At 37.4% G+C, this 24199-nt stretch overlaps 1 protein-coding gene across 1 annotated transcript in view; it reads left to right on the forward strand.

Moving 5' to 3' along the window:
• Window positions 1-24199, forward strand: part of zc3h14 (zinc finger CCCH-type containing 14) — a 68309-nt gene that overhangs the window by 11756 nt on the left and 32354 nt on the right. The window contains exons 2-3 of the mRNA XM_059959762.1: window positions 17284-17326; window positions 23200-23314. Of these exons, the coding sequence (XP_059815745.1) occupies window positions 17284-17326; window positions 23200-23314 (158 nt within the window). The remainder of the gene's footprint in view (window positions 1-17283; window positions 17327-23199; window positions 23315-24199) is intronic.

The following is a 24199-nucleotide window of genomic DNA, read 5'->3' on the forward strand; positions in this document are numbered from 1 at the left end:
AGTCATAAGACTAGAGTAGACTGGAGCAAAGGGCTAAGCGCACAGCCTTGTGGGGCACCTGTGCTGATGGCGATCATGGAGAAGTTGTTGTTGTCAATCCAAGATAACTGGGGTCTGCAAGTGAGGAAATTGAGGATCCAATTGCACAAGGAGGTATTGAGGCCAATGTCTTGAAGCTTATTGATTAGTTTTGAGGGGATGATGGTATTGAGCTGTAGTTGACTATGAGCATCCTGCTGAATGCATCTTTGTTGTCCAGATGTTCCAGGGTTGAGTGAAGACCCAGTGAGATGGCATTTGCTGTGGACCTGGTGCTCCAGTTGGCAAATTGGAGTGTATCTAAGTTGCTTTTCAGGCAGCAGTGATATGTTTCATCACAAACCTCTCAAAACACAAAACACTTCATCACTGTTGATGTAAGTGCTACTGGGTGATAGTCATTGAAGCAGGTTACCATGCTCTTCTTGGGCATATAATATTGGATAAATTAGTGGCAAGTTAGAGGATTGGGTAGGTTTTGAAAACCAACAGAAGGTAAGGTAAGCTAGTAAATAATATAAAGGAGGATACAAAAAGTTTTTTCAGATGTATAAAGGATAAAAGAAAGGCAAGAGTGGATATTGGAGCACTGGAAAATGACACTGGAGAGATAATAATGGGGGACAAAAATGGCAGACAAACTTAATAAGTATTTTTGTGTCAGTGGTCACTGTCAAAGACCTAGCAGTATGTCAGAAATTCAAGAGTGTTGGGGCAGAAGTGAGTGTAGCTGCTATTACTAAGGAGAATGTGCTTTGGAAGCTGAAAGGTCTGAAGGTAGATAAGTTACCTGCACCAGCTGGACTGTATCTGAGGGTTCTGAAAGAGGTAGCTAAAGAAATTGTAGAGACATTAGTATTGATCTTTCAAGAATTACTAGATTCTGAATGGTTCCATAGGACTGGAAAATTGCAACTATTACTCCTTAAAAGGGAGGAAGGCAGAAGAAAAGAAATTATAGTCTGGTTAGCTTGACTTCAGTGGTTGGGAAGACATTGGAGTCCATTATTAAGGATGAGGTCTTGGGATACTTGAAGGCACATGATAAAATAGGTCAAAGTCAGCATGGTTTCTTCAAGGGGAGATATTGCTTGAAAAATCTGTTGGAATTCTGTGAGGAAATTACAGGCAGGAGAGTCAGTGGATGTTATTTACTTGGATCTTCAGAAGTCCTTTGACAAAATCCTGTACATGAGGCTCCTTAACAAGATAAGAGCCCACGGTATTACAGGAATGATTCTAGTATGGATAGAAGTTTGGCTAACTGGTAGGAGGCAAAGTGTCAGAATAAAGGGGGCCTATTCTGGTTGGCTGTCAGATGAACACTAAAGAAATGGCAAAGTTTCTATTCTGGTTGGCACTAGTGGTGTGCCTTAGGGGTCGGTATTCGGAACACTTCTTTTCACATTACATGTCAATGATTTGGATGACAGAATTGATGGCTTTATCTCCAAGTTTGCAGATGATACAAAGATAAGTGGAGGAGCAGGTAGTACAGGTGTCCCCTGTTTTTCGAACGTTTGCTTTACAACACTTCGCTGTTCTGTTACCTGTTTTCGCTAACAGAAGGTGTTTTCACTGCTATGAAGAAAGGCATCACGTGCAAGTCGAGCAGCCATGCTCCTTCCCTGGAACTGCATTCTAGCCAGCATTGCTTAAACACGTGCCTCTGAGCATCTGTGCTTTATGTTGATTTATTTAGTGCATCCGTCAGCAAGATGAGTTCTAAGGTATCGGAAAAGCCTAAAAGAGCTGGTAAGGGTGTTACACTTAGCACAAAACTAGACATAATTAAGCCTTTCGATCGTGGTGAACTAAGTAAGGACAAAAGTGAGTTTAGCTTGTGGAAGTTGACGAAGGTGATGTTGAAGAAGTTTTGGCATCAAATGACCAAGAACTGACAGATGAAGAGCTGATGCAATTTTAAGAGGAAAGGATGACAATCGAAACTGAACGCAGTAGCAAACGGACCATAAGTGAAGTCACCCAGGAACTGAATGTGAAGGAATCGCATGAGATTTTTGCTGCAATTGACAATGCTGCAATGATTGCAGAAAAGTAGGACTTTAATTTTGAAAGGGTACGTAGGTTTAGGGTATATTTGCAGGATGGTTTGAGTGCTTACAAGGAACTGTGTGATAGAAGAATGTGCGAGGCTAAGCAGTCAAGCATACTGTCATTTTTCAAGCCTTCCACATCAGCCACAGCAGATGATGAACCTCGACCTTCGACATTGAGGCAGGCAGACAAGAAGGTGACCTGCCTGCCCTGATGGAAACAGACGACGATGGATGACACCCCAGTGTCCCACCACCCCAACCTCTGACGACTCAGCCTAACATGCTACCATCAGTGTGCTCACTGTCTTCCTGATTCCAGTAAGTGATTCTACACCGTACATACATTATTTCTACTTTATATAGGCTGTGTATTTTTGTGTTATTTGGTACGATTTAGTAGCTTCATAGCTTAAAAGTTACTGAAGTGAGCGCTTGTGCGGAGTGTTTCTGCTGAGAGTGCTGTCGAAAGCGCTTGCGTGAGATTTTCGCTACAGTGGACAGTGCTGCAATGATTGCAGAAAAGTTTTTCTACTTTATATAGGCTGTGTATTTATCAGATCATTCCTGCTTTTACTGTATGTTACTGTTAGGTTTTATGTGTTATTTGGCATGATTTGGTAGGGTTTTTTTGGGTCTGCGAGTGCTCATAAATTTTTCCCATATAAATATATGGTAATTGCTTCTTCACTTTATGACATTCCGGCTTATGAACCATTTCATAGGAACGCTCTACCTGTGGATGGTGGGGGAAACCTGTATTGAGGAAGCAGCAGGTAGTATTGATGAAGCAGAGTCTGCAGATGGACTTAAATAGATTAGGAGAATGGACAAATAAGTGACGGATGGAATACAATGTCAAGAAGTGTATGGTCATGCGCCTTGGTAAAAGGAATAAAGGCATAGAGTATTTTCTAAATGGGGGGAAAGTAGAAAAATAAGAGGTAAGAGACCATGTGCAGGATTCCCTAAAGGTTAAGGCCATAAGATATAGGAGCAGAGTTAGGTCATTTGGCCTATTGAGTCTGCTCTGCCATTTCATCATGACTGATCCATTTTTCCTATCAGCCCCAATCTCCTGCCTTCTCCCTGTATTCCTGACCAATCAAGAATCTATCACCCTATCCCTTAAATATACATAAATCTTGGCCTCCACACTGCCCGTGGCAACGAATTTTACTGATTCACCACTCTCTGGCTAAATAAATTCTTCCTCATCTCTTCTAAAAGGATGTCTCTCTCTATTTGGAAGCCGTGTCCTCTGGTCCTAGACACTCCCACCGTATGAAACATCCTCTCCACATTCACTCTATCGAGGTCTTTCACCATTTAATAGGTTTCTATTAGGTTACCCTTAATTCTTCTGAATTCTAGTGAATACAATCCCAGGGCCATAAAACGCTCTTCGTGTGACAAACCGTTCAGTCCTGGAGGTTGAGTTGGCAAGGAAGGCGAATGCTATGTTAGCATTCATTTCGAGAGGACTAGAATATAAGAGTAAGGATGTGATGTTGTGGCTTTATAAAGCTTTGGCTAGACCACAGTTGGAGTATTGTGAGGAGTTTTCTCACTGGAATTTAGGAAAAATGAGAGGAATATCTCATTGAAAACTCGAGTATTGAAAGGCCTAGATAGAATAGATATGGAGAGGTTGTTTCCTATAGCTTGTGAGTCTAGGACCAGAGTGCACAGCCTCAGAGTAAACATGAGGAAATCTGCAGATGCTGGAGATTCAAACAACAACACACACAAAATGCTGGTGGAACACAGCAGGCCAGGCAGCATCTATAAGGAGAAGCACTGTCGATGTTTCGGGCCGAGACCCTTCATCAGGACTAACTGAAAGGAAAGATAGTAAGAGATTTGAAAGTAGTGGGGGGTGGGGGAAATGCAAAATGATAGGAGTGGACCGGAGGGGGTGGGATGAAGCTAAGAACTGAAAAGGTGATTGGCAAAAGTGATACAGAGCTGGAGAAGGGAAAGGATCACAGGATGGGAGGTCTTGGGAGAAAGAAAGTGGGGGGGAAGCATCAGAGGGAGATGGAGAACAGGCAGAGTGATGGGCAGAGAGAGAGGAAAAAAAAACAAACAATTAAATATGTCAGGGAGGCAGAGAGCCTCAGAGAAATGTCCTTTTAGAATAGATGAACAATTTCGCTTGTCAGGTGGTTTTGGAGGCGAAGTCATTAGGTATATTTAAAACGCAGGTTAGCAGGTTCTTGATTAGTAAGGCTGTCAAGGGCTTTGGGGTGAATGCAGAAGAATGTGGTTGAGTGGGATAATAAGTCAGCCATGATGGAATGGCAGCACAGTCTCAATTGGTGAAATGGCCTAATTCTGCTCCAATCTCTTAAAATCTTATGATCACATTTACATTCAAACTCCAATAATCGCTGTCTGACTCTTTGGCAACCTGATGGTTTGAAATCTAGCTCACGAGATGATGTTTGCCACTTTCAAAGAAAAATGACTCTGGTGACCAGACTTCAAGTGGTGATACTTTCATTACAGCATGAAATGATGGAGAGCTTGCAGCAGAGTGCAAGACTGAATTATGGAGTAATTTTGTTATATATCTATACTGCTGAACAGGTGAATATACATGATTACTGGCATGCAAGTGAATTTGTTATACAAGTAGATATACATAACGAGGAGCAAATAAGTAAATTGGTAGCACAGGTATTTTTAATCATAGAACAGACAGTGACTAAATAATATGAGTGTGTGTTCCTCTCTTATGCACTCAGTGCTGCATCCTGATTATGAGAGACTGCTGTTTGCAATTCTAAGCTTCGGACATTGGGTTAGAAAAATTCATTGGGTTACAAAGTTCAAATAAAAAAACGCAAGAGGGTTCTTTAACCTTTTCGCTGACCGTTCTCCCACAGTCGCACTCCCTTCCAACTCATTGGGGCTCTGATTCCAACTCGTAAAGGTTTCAATTCCCACACATCTAGTTAATATGTTTGCTGGAAAATTAATTATATCTTTAAAAATGATTCTAAAGTATGTTTTGTAGTAAATGAAAAACATCAAATAGTCAAGGAATATGAAATCATGAGCATACAGGATTACTGATTTTTATTGTACTTGGCTTTGTATATATGGACATTGAACATAAAAGCAAGAAAATCATACTAAAGCTTCAAAATCATTGCTTTTGCTAATAGTAATAGATACGACAATTTAGGAAGTCTTGGAAAATGAACAGTGAAAGTTTGCCAGTTGTTATCAGGTATGAGGAAATTTAGAATGAAAGAATGGAAAAATTCTCTTGTTCTCCTTGGAGTAGAGACATTTAAGGTGGAAGTTTTTCATAGTTTTGAATATATCTTATGATAAACCAAGATTGAATACATCTTATGATAAAGACAAATACTGAGAAACTATTTCCTCTAGTAAGTTAGTGAGTTAGTGGATATGTTAGTTTTAAGTGCATATGTTAATAACTGAAAAAAAAAGAAATATTTAGATAATTGGGGCATACTTTCTGAAACCTTAGTGGAAGCAGATTCTATAGGATCTGATACCTTCAAGTGACATTTGGATGTGCATTTGAACTGACTAATTTTTGGCTTAATACAGGATAGGAGAAGTGAAGGAGGCAGTGGTATTGAGGTGTAGACAGAGTTCCTTCAAAGAGTCAACCTGTATTGTATAATCTAATAGATAATATTTTTGAAGAAGTGATGTAAAAATAGACATGTACAATTCTATAATCTCCTAAGTAGATGTACCATGTCAGTAAGGGAAGGAGTCACTTAAGTGCCATTACAAAGAAAGCGTGGCAGCATCTCTACTTTCTTAGAAATTTGTGAAGACTGGCATGTCATCTAAAACATTGACAATCTTCTACAGTTGTGTGGTGGCGAGTATATTGACTGGTTGTATCACAGCCAATGGCCTTATATGGAAAAGACTACAAAGAGATGTGGGAACGGCCCAGTCCATCACAGGTAAAACCTTCAGCACCATTGAGCACATCTGCATGGAGTGCTGTCTCAGGAAAGCAGCATCCATCAAGGACCCTCACCATCCAGCTCATGCTCTCTTCTCACTGCTGCCATCAGGAAGAAGGTATAGGAGCTTGAAAACCCATGCCACCAGGTTCAGGAACAGTTATTACCCCTTAACCATCAGGCTCTTGAACCAAAGCAGATAACTTCACTTGACTATCACTGAACTGTTCTCACAACCTATGTACTCACTTTCAAGGACTTTTCACTTCATGTTTTCAATATTTGTTGGTTACTTATATTATTAATGTTATATTTGCAGTTTTTTGCACTTTGGTTGTTGTCTGTCCTGTTAGGTGTGGTCCTTTCATTGATTCTATTGTCCTGTATTTACTGTGATTGCCCTCAAGAAAATTAATTTCAGGGTTGCATTTATTAACATGCTTATTAACTTTGATAATAGATTTCCTTTAAACTTTGAGTATTTCTTCCCCTTATCAAATTAAAAAGGCTTTTAGAGGTTAGAAATGAGTGAGGAAGATGAGACATTTTAAGGAATATTTTTAATTACATTTTTGTGATGTATCTCAACCACCAGCAAAATTCCTGATTTAGCAATGTTTCAAATATCTTACTATGTCTGAATTTGAAATCTATCTGCAAATTAATTCATGAAAACTAACCTGTTTAATAGCAAAGATGTTCTGAGTAACAGACAATCTGCTGGAAAATCTCTGTGGGGCAGGCAGCGTTTGTGAGGGGACAAATTGTTGGCCTTTCAATTTCAAACTCTGCATCAGGACTGAGAGTGGAGAGGGAAGAGTTTAAAGAGGAGTGAAACAAGGGCCAGAAGGACTGAGGAGGGTGAATGGATGTTGTGCAGATTGGAGCAGCTTGGGGGTGGGAGCAGATGAAAAGGAGCACAGTGATGGCAGAGATTCATTCGATTGGACTTAAACAAGCTTTAAGATACCCAGCGAATCTCAGAATTACGTTGAGTGACAACAGTCAGCGATTCTTTAATACTTCGGAAGAAGCGAAGAAATTTGTCGAAGAATATCGGTCTTCTAGTACAAGTTGAACTATGTGTTTTTTGGAGAGAAGATGCCATTTCGTTTTGGGCTTTAACTTATGAAACTGTGGTATAGCTTTTTACTTTGGTCTGTAGACCTGGTCTTTTTTTATTATCATGGTTTATAGAAGCTCTTCTAATTTTACTATAATTTTTTTTTCTTTCTTAATTCTTTTCTTCTGAATTGGATATACATGTTAATACTCTGTGTTACGTATTCAGGCAACAATAAATATATGAGATCGGCAAGGGTTTCTTATAACAAACAACACGTTTATTAAACACAGAAAACAAACCCCCCAAAAGTAAACAAACACTACTGTAACCGGAAACAGCTGCTGAGCGGCTGTTCAAACAGTTCGTAAAGTGATATTCCAAAACAGTTCTTTAAAGTGGTATTGCCAAAAGTTCGATATGCTCACAGTCCATTTAAAAGGAGAGACTTTACAGGACGATTTCAATTCTCTTTCACGTCGCTTGCTTCGATCCCCGACGTCGAACTTCCCACGAAGAATTTACGAAACAGAACGGCTTAAAGGCACTGACCTTCTCCACTACCTTCAATCCTTTCTAGGTAAACCTAGGGATTAACACGAAGATAGTCAACGAAATCCTTCCAAATAAGGATCAAACAAAGGTCGCCCCCGTTTCACCGTAGAAAGCGATTCTCCTCGATCTTTAACTTCCAACCTCGAATCTTCACTCTCCTCTAATTTCCTCGAACTAACAGAATCATAAAGAACCTGTTGGCAATGACCTTTTAAACTTTAGACATTAAATAAAAACTTCATCCTTCAGCTAAACTGCGTCATCACTTCAAACACGCAGTGGCATGAAGTCAACCTGGCAAATCCAGCCACGAACTGCCCCTCCTCACAGGGTGGGGTCTACCTTTTATAACCTGTAAAAAAAAACCCGTCACATGATCTCTACTGGCGGGAAAATGACGTCATTCCACCATCACCTCAAGTCCAGTACAGCTTCAACCCCAGTCACATGACAAGGGCATCACTGTCATGTGTCACGAGTACGTAACATCTGTAATAATGATTTATTTTTTAAGATGTCGTTTCTTCTTCCCATAAGGCTTTGTTTTCCGTAAGCATTTATTTGCTTGTACTTGAAAATGGGACGAATGTTTTGGACCTTTTTTTTTATATATATATTGTAGTGATTATTGAATCCTTTTTTTATCCGTTTTTGATGACCTTTTTTTAATAGATTGGTGAATTTACACTTATATTCCGTAATATGGTTTTTTCAAAATGTCGTTTCTTCCCATAAGTCTCTGTTTTTGAAACGTCATTTTCCTGTATCTGAATATGGAATCTTTTCTTAAAGGTATATTACACTATTTTAAACTTTAATGTTTATCCCTTTTTACTAATGTTCTTTTGCTTTGTTATATTATTTTTTCATTTTGATTGATATATTTTTTTCTTTTTACAACCCTGTATTTATATCTGGGTGTTATATAGTCTTTTTTCTTTCTTTTAATGAAGTTGGCATCTTGAAATGGGGGTAATATTAGTATTAGTTTGTGCGCCTGCCGCTTGGCTTTTTTTCGTGGGGTTGGGGGAGGGGGTAGGGATCCTTTTTTCACGCTTTTGCTTTTTATTTTTTTGCTTTTAGTTTATGGGCCAACTTTAGATTATTAATATTGTTGAAGTGTCATGTTCTCCGGTTGCTCCTGAATCATTTTTCCTTCTTCCTGAATTATGGGTTATGTATTTTTTTAACCTTTTATGATATATACAATTAGTATTGGCATGATGGATAAGTCTATTAATTTTATCTCTTGGAATACTAGTGGCTTAAATCATCCGATTAAATGTAAAAAAATATTTAAAGTATTCCATAGACTAAATGCTAATATTATTTTTGTACAGGAGACCCATATTAGGAGGGAGGATAATCAGCGCTTTTTTAGGTTCTGGAAAGGGTCAACAATTTCACTCGAATTGTACCGCCAAAATTAGGGGTGTGTCTATTTTTATAGACCCCTCAATTTCGTTTACACATCATGAAATTATTTCTGATCCACAGGGCAGATTTTTGTTGATAACTGGCTCACTTTTCAATTGAAAAGTGGCTCTGGTTAATATTTATGCTCCAAACTTTGACTGCCCTGAATTTTTTAAACGGTTATTTACTTCCCTCCCTAATCTAAATGAATATATGCTGATAATGGGTGGAGATTTCAACTGTTGTCTGAATCCTTCGATGGATAGATCTAAACCTATTCGAATTCTTCCGAATAGATCAGCCTTACTTATTAATTCCTTTATGGTTGATTCGGGAATTACTGAAATATGGCGGTTTTTGAACCCTAAAGATAAAGAATTTTCGTTTTTCTCACATGTTTATCACAGTTATTCTAGAATTGATTATTTCCTTATTGATCATCGTTTATTAACAGATGTTACTGATTGTAAATATGACTCTATTGCCATTTCGGATCATGCACCTTTGAAGTTATCTATCAAGATTTCGGACTCTTTCAATAATACTAGATCTTGGAGACTTAACGCTACTTTGTTTCAAGATCCAGAATTTATCACCTTCATAAAACAGCAAATTGACTTGTTTTTTTCAACAAACTATACCGAAGAGATTGACAGAGGAATACTTTGGGACTCTTTTAAGGCTTTTATCCGTGGACAAATTATCTCATATTCTGTCGGTAAAAGAAAACAAAGATATTTAGATATTGCTTTATTAGTGGATAAAATTAAAGAAATTGGTAAGATTTATTCCGTGACTCCTACCAAAGAACTCTATAAGAAGAGAGTTGAGCTTCAAATGGAACATAGTTTACTATTATCTTCTTCAATTGAGAATCAATTAATTAAGACTAGGGCTCAATTTTATATTCATAGTGATCGAACTGGTAAATTGTTAGCTAACCAATTAAAAGCTATTTCGACTAAGCGACAAATTATTAAAATTCGTAAACAAGACGGTAATCTGACTACTGATCATAAAGAAATTAATAATACTTTCCAAGATTTTTATAAATCTTTATATCAATCAGAATTTGATGGCGATCTATCCATGATGGGTAATTTTTTTAACAATTTGAATATTCCTAAACTGACAGATGAAGATCGGAGCTTGTTCGATGCTCCTATCTCTATGGCCGAAATAGGAGAGGCTATCTCATCAATGAACTCAGGGAAAGCTCCTGGTCCTGATGGTTATATTATAGAATTCTTTAAAACTTTTTCTTCTTTGCTTTCCCCTTGGTTATGTGAAATCTTTAATGATGCATTTACTAAGAAGAGACTACCCCAGTCTTTTTATGAAGCTACTATCTCTCTAATTCTTAAAAAAGATAAAGATCCTACTCTATGTGCATCTTATCGCCCTATGTCGCTATTAAATGTAGACTCTAAGATTCTTACAAAAATTTTAGCTATTAGATTAGAAAAGTTACTATCACAAATTATTTCAGAAGACCAAACTGGTTTTATTAGGAACCGGTATTCCTTTTTTAATGTTAGAAAATTGATTAATATAATTTATACTTCTTCACCCACAACCCCAGAATGTGTTATCTCATTAGATGCTGAAAAAGCTTTTGATAGAGTTGAATGGACATACTTATTTAATGCCTTGAGAAATTTTAATTTTAGTCCTAATTTTATATCATGGATTAAATTAATTTATTATAAACCTGTTGCTTCTGTTCTTACAAATAATTACAGATCCCCTTTTTTTCAATTATCTCGTGGTACGAGACAAGGTTGTCCCTTAAGTCCTTTATTATTTAATATTGCATTAGAACCTTTAGCCATTGCTATTTGTGAATCCCCTAATATTTTTGGTATTACCCGTAATGAGAAGTTATACAAGTTATCACTTTATGCTGATGACTTGTTGTTATATATTTCTGATCCTGACAGGTCTATTCCCGCTATTTTATCCTTATTGGCTCAATTTGGTAGTTTTTCTGGTTATAAACTAAACTTGGATAAGAGCGAATTATTCCCTTTAAATGCGCAAACTTTATTGAATGATAGGATACCATTTAAAGTTGTTACTGATAACTTTATTTATTTAGGTATAAAAATTACCAAGAAATATAAAGATTTATTCAGATTGAATTTTTTACCTATGCTTCATCAGATTCAACAACTTACTACAAGATGGTCTCCTTTATCCTTATCATTAGTTGGCCGGATTAATGCTATTAAAATGATGATTTTACCGAAATTTTTATATTTATTTCAACCCTTACCAATTTTTACTCCTAAATCTTTTTTTGATAACATTGATTCTAAAATTTCCTCATTTGTGTGGCAAAATAAAAACCCCAGGTTAAGTAAAAGGCAGTTACAAAAATCTAAAAAAGATGGTGGTTTAGCTTTACCTAACTTTAGATTTTACTACTGGGCGAATAATATTCAAAATTTAATATATTGGAAATTAGATTTGGATTCACCATTGTGCCCACAGTGGGTAAATTTAGAATGCAATGATGCACAAGGATATTCTCTATTCTCTGTTCTTGGTTCTTCTCTTCCTACTGATTTAGTTAAATTTAATAAACATTTATCCGATCCTATTGTCAAGCACACATTACGAATTTGGTTTCAATTTTGTAAGTTTTTTACTCTGAAAAACTTTGTTCTAGATAGCCCTATCTTTCTTAACTTCTTTTTTAAACCTTCTTTGACAGATCAAGCTTTTAGCATATGGAAAAGGAAAGGTATAATATGTTTTCGAGATTTTTTTTTGAAGGTAGTTTGATGTCTTTCGACCAACTTTCCAACAAATTTAAGTTACCTAAATCTAATTTTTTTAGATACTTACAAATCAGAAATTTTTTACATAAAGTTCTACCATCTTTCCCCAATTCAACTTTGATAGACTTTTCAGATATGATTTTTACCTTGAATCCTTGTCAGAAGGGATTAGTGGCTCTTATTTATAATATGATTATGAAAATACAACCAGAAATATCAGGTAGAATTAAACAAGAATGGGAAAAAGAACTTCAATACAATATATCAACAGAAAAATGGGAAAAAATTCTACAAATGGTTAATTCTTCTTCTATATGTGCTAAACATGCTTTAATACAATTTAAGGTTGTACATATGTCTAAAGATAAACTTGCTCGATTCTATTCTCATATTAACCCTCAATGTGACAGACGTCATTCAGATGTGGCCTCATTGACCCACATGTTTTGGTCATGTCCCACTTTACATGACTATTGGAAGGACATATTTGCTATTATTTCCTCAATTTGGAATATTGATTTACAACCTCATTTTATTACCGCAATTTTTGGTATACCAAATGAGGATGGTAACCGGATTTCCCCTTCAATTAGGCGAATGATCGCCTTTGTAACATTAATGGCCAGAAGGTCTATATTACAAAATTGGAAAGAAGTAAATCCTCCTACCACGTTTCAGTGGTCTCTCAAACTATTTCTTGTCTGAGCTTAGAAAAAATTAGAAGTACTATTTTCGATTCATCAATTAAATTTGAAGAAACTTGGGGACCGTTCATTCGACATTTTCATATGAATTAATTTGATCTCTTCCAGACCTTTTCTCTTTTTATTCTTGTTCTGGTATGGAGTTCCGGAGTTTTTGACACTATCATATACATATAAACTGTTATTATTGCCCATGTTAGTTTAGTTTAGGTTATATATTTTTTTCAATATATATATTTTTTTTCCTGCATTTTTTAAATAATTTTTTTTTCTTCTTTTGATGATTATTCTTGTTTTTTTTCATGTATAATTAATATAGGTTAGATTTTTTTGCTATTTTTTTTTGCTGATATTTTAAAAAGATATTGTTATTCTGTTACTAATTTAACTAAGTCTAATGTACTCATAACCTATTCAATATTACGATGTTTTTTTTATATATGAAATTCAATAAAAAGATTGAAAAAGAAAAAGAAAAGAAAAGGAGCACAGGCAGGACCAGGTAGGAGGTGGGGAGGGTGAATGTGGAGACAACTAGAATGGTAATAAGTGGGAACACAAAGTGCTGGGATCTGGTAAGTAAGCAAGGTGATAATGAGAACCATTTGGGGAAAGGAGAAGGGCAGATAGAACCAGACAGGCAGAATCCAGTGGGTGAAGTGTGACGGTAGTTGATTGATGGAACCAAAGGGGGAAGGGGACAAAATGGGTGATTAGAGGTCAGAAGTGGGATTATGGTAAAGGTAATGAAAATGAAATGATTGGAGATGGATCAGGAGAGAAGGAAGGGAAGCATAGGCATAAAGGTTACCTGAAATTGAAATATCAGTATTGATGACATTAGGTTGTAGACTACCCAGGTACAACGTGAGGAATTGTTCTTCCATTTGCTGTGCATTTCACCCTACCAGTGGAGAAGGTTGAGGGCAAACAGGTCCAGGTGGAAGTACGAAGGCCCCAACTTAGGTATAAATATTGTTCCACCGAGAAGGACTGTCTGGTAACTCGCTGGTGGGAAGGGAACAAGGAAAGCGAAGATGTTGCAGATCCTCCAGTTGCACAGGAGCAGTATTTAATCTCCTAGGTGATTGACAGTCTATATAAATAACAGTAGCTTATTGGGTCCAGAGAAGATGTTAAGGAGTAATCCAGCGTTTTCTGTACTTCCTTGCTTAACTGCATGTGTGCAGTTGCTGGATGTTGCTGTTAGTTTTATAAGAATTAGAATCAGGTTTATTATCACTGACATATGTTGTGAAATTTGTTGTTTTGAGGCAGCAGTACCATACAAGACATAAAACTTACAATAATTACAAAATAAATAGTGCTAAAGAATAATGAGGTCATGTTTATAGTTTCATAGACCACTCAGAAATCTGATGGTGGAGGAAAATAAGTTGTTTTTAAAATGTTGAGTGCGGGTCTTCAGGCTGCTGTCCTTCCTCCATGATTGTAGGGACGTGAAAGGGCTAGTCTCAGATGGTGAATGTCTTTAATGATGGATGTTGTCTTCTTGAGGCATTGCCTCCTGAAGATACCTTGATGGTGAGGGGAGTTGTGCCCATACCCGTAATGGAACTGGCTGAGTCTACAAGAGTCTGCAGCCTCTTGCAATCCTGTGCATCAGAGCCATCATACCAGACGCTGATGCAACCAGTTAGAATGCTCTACACTGTAGAAATCTGTAGAAATTTGCAAGAATCTTTGGTGGCATACCAAATCTCCTCAAACTCTCCTCAAGTGACATAGCGCCACTGGTGTACCTTCTTTGTGATTGCATTACTGTTTGTTGGATTTGAACCTATTACTACATATAATTATGGAAATGGAATCATTTATTCACACAGCATTGAAAAGTTGTTGGATAGTTTTCAAAGAAAATACTGGTTTGTCAAAAATGTTCACTGAATTAACAGCTCTAAGTACAGGTCCACAATCCCTTATCTGAAATCCTTGGGGCCTGTTGCATTTTGGAATTCAGAATTTTTCGGATTTTAGAATCCCTCCTTATTGGTTTCAGGACCTGCCGCGGATACCAAAAACACATATGCTCAAGTCCCTTATTGCAGGTGGACATTAGGACCCTGCAGAGAACCAGATCTACGCACATCCTCCCGTATACTTTAAATCATCTCTAGGTTACTTATAATACCTAATACAATGTAAATGCTATATAAATAGTTGTTGTATTATATTGTTTATGGAATAATGACAAGAAAAAATTTAGTTCCAACAAAAACATTCAATAAAACATAAAAATATACAGCTTCAAATGAACCGAATCAAACACATGGTAAATGACTTATTTAGAATAAATGTAGAACATCATTGTCACTATAAAACTTAAGTAACTTGTCTTTCTGTTTTTTTGAATCATATACAGTGGTAGTTCAGACACCATATTCTTCAGTAAGGCGCTGCACAGACACACCACGATCAAGCTTCTGCAATAACTCCACTTTCTGCATTATTGATAATGATAGATGCTTCCTTCTCTTTTTCTCATTATTACCTATAGGGGTATCTGCAGCTCTTTTTGACATTTTCACAGTGAAATTGAACACAGTCAACAGTGAACATAAAATATCAGCGAACAGCAAATGCACGTGTAACCAGTACAAGTGCTGAGCCACAACTGATATCTGGCAGCCTCTGCTAGTGCTGCCACGTCATACCTGAGTGAATTCAGCTGTTGGCGAAAAATAACTTTGTGTTCGGAGCTTTTTGGATTTCAGATAAGGGATTGTGGACCTGTATTTCAAGATTTCTCATTTGTCAAGGGGATGACAAAAAGTGACTCATTTGATGCCACTTTTTTTTTGTTCTGTTCCCTTGGAATTGAAATCTTGCAAAATTGTTTGTTTTTGGGCAGTTTTCCATTATATGGGAACACAGTGCAGTCAAATAGAAACAGAATACTGGAATTAGGAGATCAGGTGGCATGTGTGCAGAGAAAAATGAGAATTAACTGCCCAGATCAGTGACCCTCTGACAGGTCAGCTCTGAAAGACTATTGACCAAGTACATTCTCCACAGATATGCCTGACCTGCATATATTTCAGATTTCCAACATTTTTATTTCGTTACTTTTTTGATTACTATTATTCAATAACTTTTCATGGTATGTCCTTCAGTTACATAATATTTTTCCTGATAATACAAAAATGTAATTTTTGCATGAATGAGTTTTGGTATTATTATAACAAAATAAATTCTGTGAGAGATTGATACAGTGTCATAAAGCTGGCCATTTGGCCCATCTGGCCAATGCCAACCAACCCAGTCATGCTGTTATAGCTTGTTTTTATTTTACATGCCCCAACTTCTGCCAGCTCATTCCATTTTGTAGTGGCTACTTAAGTAGCAAACCTAAACCGCTATGATGCTGAGTGATGGAATTGACATTGTGTGAAGTGCTTCCAAATAACTTAGTTTCAAATCAAAGAAAGTATGTTCAATTCCTTATCATGAAACCAGCAAAGATGAACAATCAAAAATAGCGATAGTGTAATTAGTGATGTTAACAAAGTTTGCAGAATTGGTGTAATAAGCAGTCAACAAAAAAATCCATCTCTAACTTAGTCTCTATCTAAACTAATCTAAACAACATAAAGGGTGAATAAGTGACTTTTAGCGTGCCTAAAACCCATGTGACAAATTACTGTAACCCATAATAAAATATGTAACACAAAATACAATGCAGATAGAAAGAAAATAGATTAATAGCTCCTACCTTGTGTAAAAAAAAGAGTAAAATTGCTATCAAGTTCCTATCCATTTTCGCCCCTTATCTATGCCATTCATGATTTTATCTCTTTAGAAATGATGCATTAAGTATTCACTGTCTCGGATTAATTTTCAACAACTTGCTTTTAAATAGCACTTTAACTATGAAACTCTTACGAGACACTTACTTGAGAAAGTGAACATCTGGGTAAGAGATAAGAGTTTTATGAAATATCTTGCAAGAAGCAAATAAAAGGTGGGTGTTTGATCAGAAGATCAAACTGGATGAAGACACAATTACCCACCTGGGATCACTTGGAAGAGTTAATGGTGAACATTAAGGTTGTGCTTTCACATTTTCTTGCAACTTCTTGTGGACAGTGATCCTCCTCTAAATCCCAAATATGCATGCATTTGTCACTGCACACTTTAAAAACTTTCCCAAACTCATCTCTTCAGCCATTAGAGTGCTGTTTTTAAACCCAAGTTGAGGCAGCAAATGTTTGAGTGAGTACCCGTGTTTTAAGTTGACCTAAAACCTTGTTGTATTTCTGCAGAACATGTAGGAATTTCTTCAGAAATGAATTTCTCTAAGGGTTTGGACTTTGGCAAAGGAAGGTCAATGTAAAATTGTATGAGTGTTCCAGAATAGGGCAATTTCGAAGTATAGAAATTTAAATACTATGTACAAAATTTTGACAAGGTTTTCCAAAAAATTATACAAGGCTTTCCTAAATGATGTCCATAGAGTTTAGACTAAAATAATCATTTATTGCCACATTTTCAGCATATATTAGTTCCAGTTTCCTCACCCAACATTTAACAGTGTGTGACGTAAACTGTAAGTCCTTGAAGCTACTATTTAAATACAAGATGTTATTCTTTAAAATCTGATTAATCGATGCAATGTTTTGTTTGCAACGTTATATAAATCTCTGGTATTTAATGTGCTTAAATGTATTTTACTTGTACTTTCAGACTGCTATTAAGGGAAAATTGCAAGAGCTTGGGGCTTATGCAGGTAAGCTTATAATTATTTTTCATATTTTAAACAGTAGCTGCAATGCACATTCTCTGAAAAGGTAAAATTGCAGAACATGAAAAATAACATGAAAGGATGGAATATGTTAACAGGAAATCTGCACTGTGGAATATTTTTACTTGTGAATTTATAGAATATTGTGTATTGGAATATATGACCATTTTCTGTGAAGCTGCAGATTAAGGGGTTGAAAATTGAGGCACAGTTGGCCAAGTTAAGTTGTTTTCTGTATTGCAAATTCCTGTAGAACTTGGTGCCAGAACAGGAATCTCAGCTCCAACAGCACTTTGTGAGGGCAAGGTAAACTGCTGAAAGTTCTGTGTATTCTGATATGAGTGAAGGAAGGAATTTGTCTGTCATTGGCAAGGCAAAGCACTTATCCCCCATCCTAATTGCCCTTGTGAAGGCAGTGATGAGCTATTTTAAACTCTACAGTGACTATAAAAAGTATTCACATCCTTCCCTTTTGAAGTTTTCACGTTTTACTGTTTTAAGTAATAAAAGATAATATTGTGAAGTAAATCAAAGTCTCTTCCATAACTTTTGAATGAAAACTGCCAACCCCCAAAGCTAGTAGAGCAGCCTGCATTTGCTTTCTTTCAACCTCATGTGCTTGACATTGTAAAATAATACGTTCAACTGTTTCATTATGATGACAAACCTACACCCGCTCAATGATGTTTTCCAACAAGATATAAGGAATAATTAGGTATAGTATGCACAATTCTAAGTCGAGTCAATATAATTCCTCCCCTTATTGTTTTGCCCCCTCCCATCAATTCAACAGTTTTATGTATTTTGTACAGGTGTCACCCTTTACCCCACAAGTCTTGCCAAAATCTCCAAATTCTTAGCCTCACCAACCGCTTAGCTTCTGATTTACTACGTGGAAGGTCTATATCCACAGATGAACTTTTAACAGTTTTTTTAGTCAAACAATCAACCTGCTCGTTCCCCTCAACACCTCTATGTTCAGGGACCCATGAACAGAAGACATGTAGATCAATACTTTGAATGTGAAATAAAGTTTGAAGAGCTTCCAACAGTAAATCTGACCTACTACTAGAATTACATATTTTAAGACTAGTCAAAACTGAAAAAGAATCTGAACATATTATATCTTTTCCTCCAAATATTATATATTTCCTCCAAATGGTTGCCCAAAATGCTGGCAACCAGTTCTGCAGTATACACTGATAAATAGTGTATCAGTCATTTCTTTATTGTTATCTGTAATTCAGGAGCAGTTAGACCTTCCAGATACAGGTGTATTTTTACTACAATCCATTGAAGCACCTTGACTGTACACAGTGATCTCCATTTAACTAATTATGTGACTTCTAAAACTATTTGGCTGCACAGTGATGATTTAGTGTGCCATATTAAAGGGGGTGAATACTTCTGCAATCAATTATTTTCATATTTGTAATTAATTTAGATCACTTTGACATGAAAGAGACTTTTTCTGTTGATCAGTTTCAAAAAAAGCCGTATTAAATCCACTGTGATTCAGTGTTGTAAAATAACAAAACATGAAAATTTCCAGTGGAGGGTGAATACTTTTTATAAACATTGTAGTTCATCACAATATTGCTAATCACATTAATTAGGCTGGGAACTGATGATGTTTGAGAGCAACATACATAGAAACATAGAAAAAGTACAGCACAATACAGGCACTTCAGCCCACAATGCTGTGCCGAACATGTACTTAATTTAGAAGTTACCTAAAGTTACCCATACTCTTTTTCTAAACTCCATGTACCTATCCAGGAATCTCTTAAAAGACCCTATTGTATCTGCCTCCACCACCTTCACCGGCAGCCCATTCCATGCACTCACCACTCTGCGTAAAAAAAACTTAGAACTGACATCTCCTCTGTACCTACTTCCAAGCACCTTCAAGCTGTGCCTTCTCGTGCTAGTCATTTCAGTCCTGGAAAAAAAAACTCTGACTATCCACACGATCAATGCTTCTCATCATCTTATACACCTCTATCTGGTCACCTCTCATCCTCTGTTGCTCCAAGGAGAAAAGGCCAGGTTCATTCAACCTATTCTTGTAAGGCATGCTCCCCAATCCAGGCAAAATCCTTGTAAATCTCCTCTGCACCCTTTTTATAGTTTCCATATCCTTCCTGTAGTGAGGTGACCAGAACTGAACACAGTATTCCAAGTGAGGCCTGACCTGGGTCCTGTTGAACTCAATCCCACGGTTGATAAAGGCCAATGCACTGTATGCCTTCTGAACCACAGAGTCAATCTGATCCTCCACACTGCCAAGAGTTTTACCATTGATACTATATTCTGCCATCATATTTGACCTTCCAAATTGAACCACCTCACACTTACCTGGGTTAAACTCCATCTGCCACTTCTCAGCCCAGTTTTGCATCCTATCAATGTCCCGCTGCAACCTCTAACAACCCTCCACACTATCCACAACACCCCCAATCTTTGTGTCATCAACAAATTTACTAACACATCCCTCCACTTCCTCATCCAGGTCATTTATAAAAATCACGAAGAGAAGGGGTTCCAGAACGGATCCCTGAGGCACAGCACTTGTCACCAACCTCTTTGCAGAATATGACCTGTCTACAACCATTCTTTGCCTTCTGCAGGCAAGTCAATTCTGGATCCCATGCCTCCTTACTTTCTCAATAATCCTTGTATGGGGTACCTTATCAGATGCCTTGCTGAAATCCATATACACTACATCTGCTGCTCTACCTTCATCACTGTGTTTACTTACATTCTCAAAAAATTCAATTAGACTTGTAAGGCACGACCTGCCTTGGACAAAGCCATGCTGACTATTCCTAATCATATTATGCCTCTCCAAATGTTCATAAATCCTGCCTCTCAGGATCTTTTCTATCAACTTACCAACCACTGAGGTAAGACTCGCTGGTCTACAATTTCCTGGGCTATCTCTACTCCCTTTTTCTTGAATAAGGGAACAACATCTGCAACCCTCTAATTTTCTGGGACTTCCTCTGTCCCCATTGTTGATGCAAAGATCATTGCCAGAGGCTCAGCAATCTCTTCACTTGCCTCCCACAGGAACCTGGGGCACATCTTGTCCAGTCCTCGGACTTATCCAACTTAATGCTTTCCAAAAGCTCCAGCGCGTACTCTTTCTTAATGTCTATATGCTCAAGCTTTTCAATCAGCTGTAAAATATCCCTACAATTGCCAAGATCCTTTTCCATAGTGAATACTGAAGCAAAGTATTCATTAAGTACCTCGGCTGTCTCCTCCAGTTCCATACACTCTTTTCCACTGTCACACTTGATAGGTCCTATTCTCTCATGTGTTATCCTCTTGCTCTTCACATACTTGTAGAATACCTTGGGGTATTCTTTAGTCCTGCTTGTCAAGGCTTTCTCATGGCCCCTTCTGGCTCTCCTAATTTCATTCTTAAGCTCCTTCCTGCTAGCCTTATAATCTTCTAGTATCATTACCTAATTTTTTGAACCTTTTGTAAACTTTTCTTTTTGACTAGATTTTCAACAGTCTTTGTACACCACGGTTCCTGTACCCTACCATCCTTACCCTGTTTCAATGGAACACAATTCTGCCACGCAATTGTCCCCTCAACATTTGCCACATTTCTGCCGTACATTTCCCTGAGAACATTTGTTCCCAATTTATGCTTCCAAGTACCTGCCTGATAGCTTCATATTTCCCCTTATCCAATTAAATGCTTTCCTCACTTGCTGTTCCTATTCCTCTCCAATGCTATTTTAGTTTTATTCATCTGATAGGTAATCCAATATTCTTTTCCATCTCTTGACACTTCTAGATAATGAGGTCCAAAACCCTCTTGAGATGGTTTCAGCTGTTTATCATTTTTAATAAATGTTATTTTTTTGGAAGTGGGTCATACAATTTGGTATTTGCTTGATGGTTTTTGAGGAGGTAGAGGTAAACTCCTACCTTGAACTAATGGAGTCAATGTGGTAAAAATAGTTCCATTGTGGTACTAAATAAAAAGTTCTACAATTTACACCCAAAGACAATATAAAAATGGTGATATCTTTCTAAGTCAAGATAAGAGGGAGAACCTGCAGGATATCTTGATGGTATTTTGAAGTACCTGCTGCTCTGTCCTTGTTGGTAGAGGATGTGATTCACAAAAAGAGCAGGAGCAGCCACAACTATCTGGAGTACTTTTATGCATAATACATCATAAAGTCACAGTGTTCTCGAGGAAGGAATAGGTTTTTAGAAGCGTGGATGGAATGGAAATGAAATAGCTGCTTTGTCCCATAAAACATTAAGCTGCTTGAATTTGTTGGAGCTGTACTTATCCAAAGAATTAGAGAATATTTTATTCAATTACTAACTTAAGTAATGCAGATGGTGGAAATTTTGGGTATCACGGGGTTAGTTGCCAAATGATGCCCTCATCTGGAGCCACAATATTAATGTGGTTGATCCATTTGAATTTCGGGTCGTTATTGGTTCCTTAAGGTTGTTGATCATGTGGAACTTACCGATTGTAATGCCATTCTAAGGGTACGTGGTTAGGCTCTCTCTCATTGGACATGGACTTGTCTAGTACTTTTATGGCATCAGTGTTACTTTTCAGCCATTGGGCTATGATTGAACATTATCAAGATAATGCTGCCTGCAGGAGTAGACCACTTCATTTTCTGAAGAGCGCTAAACAGAATGGAATTTGTTATTGCATGATCATAAGCAACCATCCTCACTATTCCTTAAGATAGAAGGAAGATCATTGATGGAACAGATGATGTTTGAGTGTCAAAGGCTTGAAAATTGGCAATGTCCATGAGTTCAGATCATTGACTGTTATTATTTTCCTTCATATAAGTAATGGCTTCACCACTGAAGTGTTTGTGATACCCATTGACTAGTTTCAACAATGCTCTTTGATGATATGGACAATTTCCTGCTAGATCAATTACTGTCACTTTCATCTTGACCATAGATTTCTGTTCTTGGGACCTTGTTTGAGTGAGGTGTGGTTTTTGTAATACCCAAACTGGGCTTGGTGAGCAGAGTTTTGATGAGCTGGTGTTGTTTAATAGTCATGTTAATGAACCCCTTCATTACTTTGTTGATTGAGAATAGACTGATTGATTGGGCATTAATTGGCTGGGTTGGATATATCCTGTTTTTTCTTTGTAAGCAGGACTCCCCTGGGCTATTTTTAAATTGTCAAATAGATGCCAATGTTGTAACTACTGAAAAGTTTGGGTGGGTATTTAAGAAACGTAGATAATTTGTGCTACATTTTGGATGTTGTTTGATCCTGTGGTTTTTGCTGTGATGCTCTCAGTTGTTGATTCAATTGGAGTGAGTCAAGTAGGTTGCAGACTTAAATTGGAGATCTGGCAGAAGCCTGGATGGCTAATCCATTCTGCAAAAATATGGTTGAGCATTTTTCAGCCCTTCACACATGTGCTGGATTCTACCAATGTTAAAGATGGGAAAAATGCTTCAAGGTACTTCTTCATCCTTTAACTGTATAGCAGCTTGCCCAGGTAAATACATTCAAGTTAGGTAATCGTGAATCTGTTGCAGGCAAGCCCAGTGCTTTCCTTGTTGAATCAGGGCTGATCTGCTGATTAAGTTGTATTAGTAGAACGTGGGATATGCTGAGCATTGAGCAAACTAATACTAAAACGAATACTTTTACTGTGTCCATGTTTTGAGTTGCCAGATCTGTTTTGAACCGATTTTCCACACCTTGGTAGTACTACACAATGGATCTGATGGTGTACAGGAACACGTGGAATGAAATTAATAGAGTTATATTGTACAATTTTTCCTTAAATTTGTGATTCTAATATTCCGACTATTTCTCTTCCCATCTGTAGATGAAGAGCTCCCAGATTACATTATGGTTATGGTAGCCAATAAAAAGAGCCAGGAGCAAATGGCAGAAGATCTGTCTCTTTTTCTGGGAAGCAATACTCTCAAGTTTACTGTATGGTAAGTTTCATTTTTTCTGTTATGTTATAATTAAACTCTAGTTTCTTTTCTGTTCCATTAGATTTATTTTGTATATTTCAATGCTTGTGCTCTAAACTGTAAGTGACCCCAATGAGATATACAGGGAAGTGTTTCCTGCTCGGTAATACTGCCTGTCACACCTCCAACAGTGCCCTTAGGTCAGTTGTAGGGTCAAGAGCTGGGGTCCACTGCTCACTGTTTCACTCCCATAGCCCTGGTACATCTCCTGGTGGCGGAGCTGTGGCAGTGGCACTGACTAACCCCAATGGAAGCTGCAAAGGACATCTCCCTGCCATCCCCTGCAGCTTCCAGTGGGGTTAGTCAGTTCCCCCAATTTCTGTCCTTCCACCTGAGCCAGAGCCAAAAGCTGCTCTTTGCTGCCTCTTTGGCCAGCTCTCTGGTGGCTCTCCTGAGCCATGTTCAAGTAACAGAAATTTGCCCTTACAGAATTCACAACTCCATTATTCAACAAAAGATATAAAATAAATTTACTCTTAACAAATTTCTGCTAAGAAAATTTAGTTTACATTTCTTGATGCATGTGCAAATGACGGGGCCGCACATTATGGAAAATTGGGATAGAGACCATTTTTAAGAATGACCTGCTCCATAACATTGGGGTCATCTTATATAACACGTACAAAAGCAGTATTTTTAGAAATCACTGCTTAAGACTTTAAAACATAGAATTTATTCTAATAACTTTGTGGTAAAATATCCAAGGATATCTGGTCACCTCACTACAGGAAAGATGTGGAAGCCATAGAAAGGGTGCAGAGGAGATTTACAAGGATGTTGCCTGGATTGGGGAGCATGCCTTATGAGAATAGGTTGAGTGAACTCGGCCTTTTCACCTTGGAGCAA

Source organism: Hypanus sabinus, chromosome 2 (genome assembly GCF_030144855.1).
Source record: "Hypanus sabinus isolate sHypSab1 chromosome 2, sHypSab1.hap1, whole genome shotgun sequence".
Lineage (NCBI taxonomy): Eukaryota > Metazoa > Chordata > Chondrichthyes > Myliobatiformes > Dasyatidae > Hypanus > Hypanus sabinus.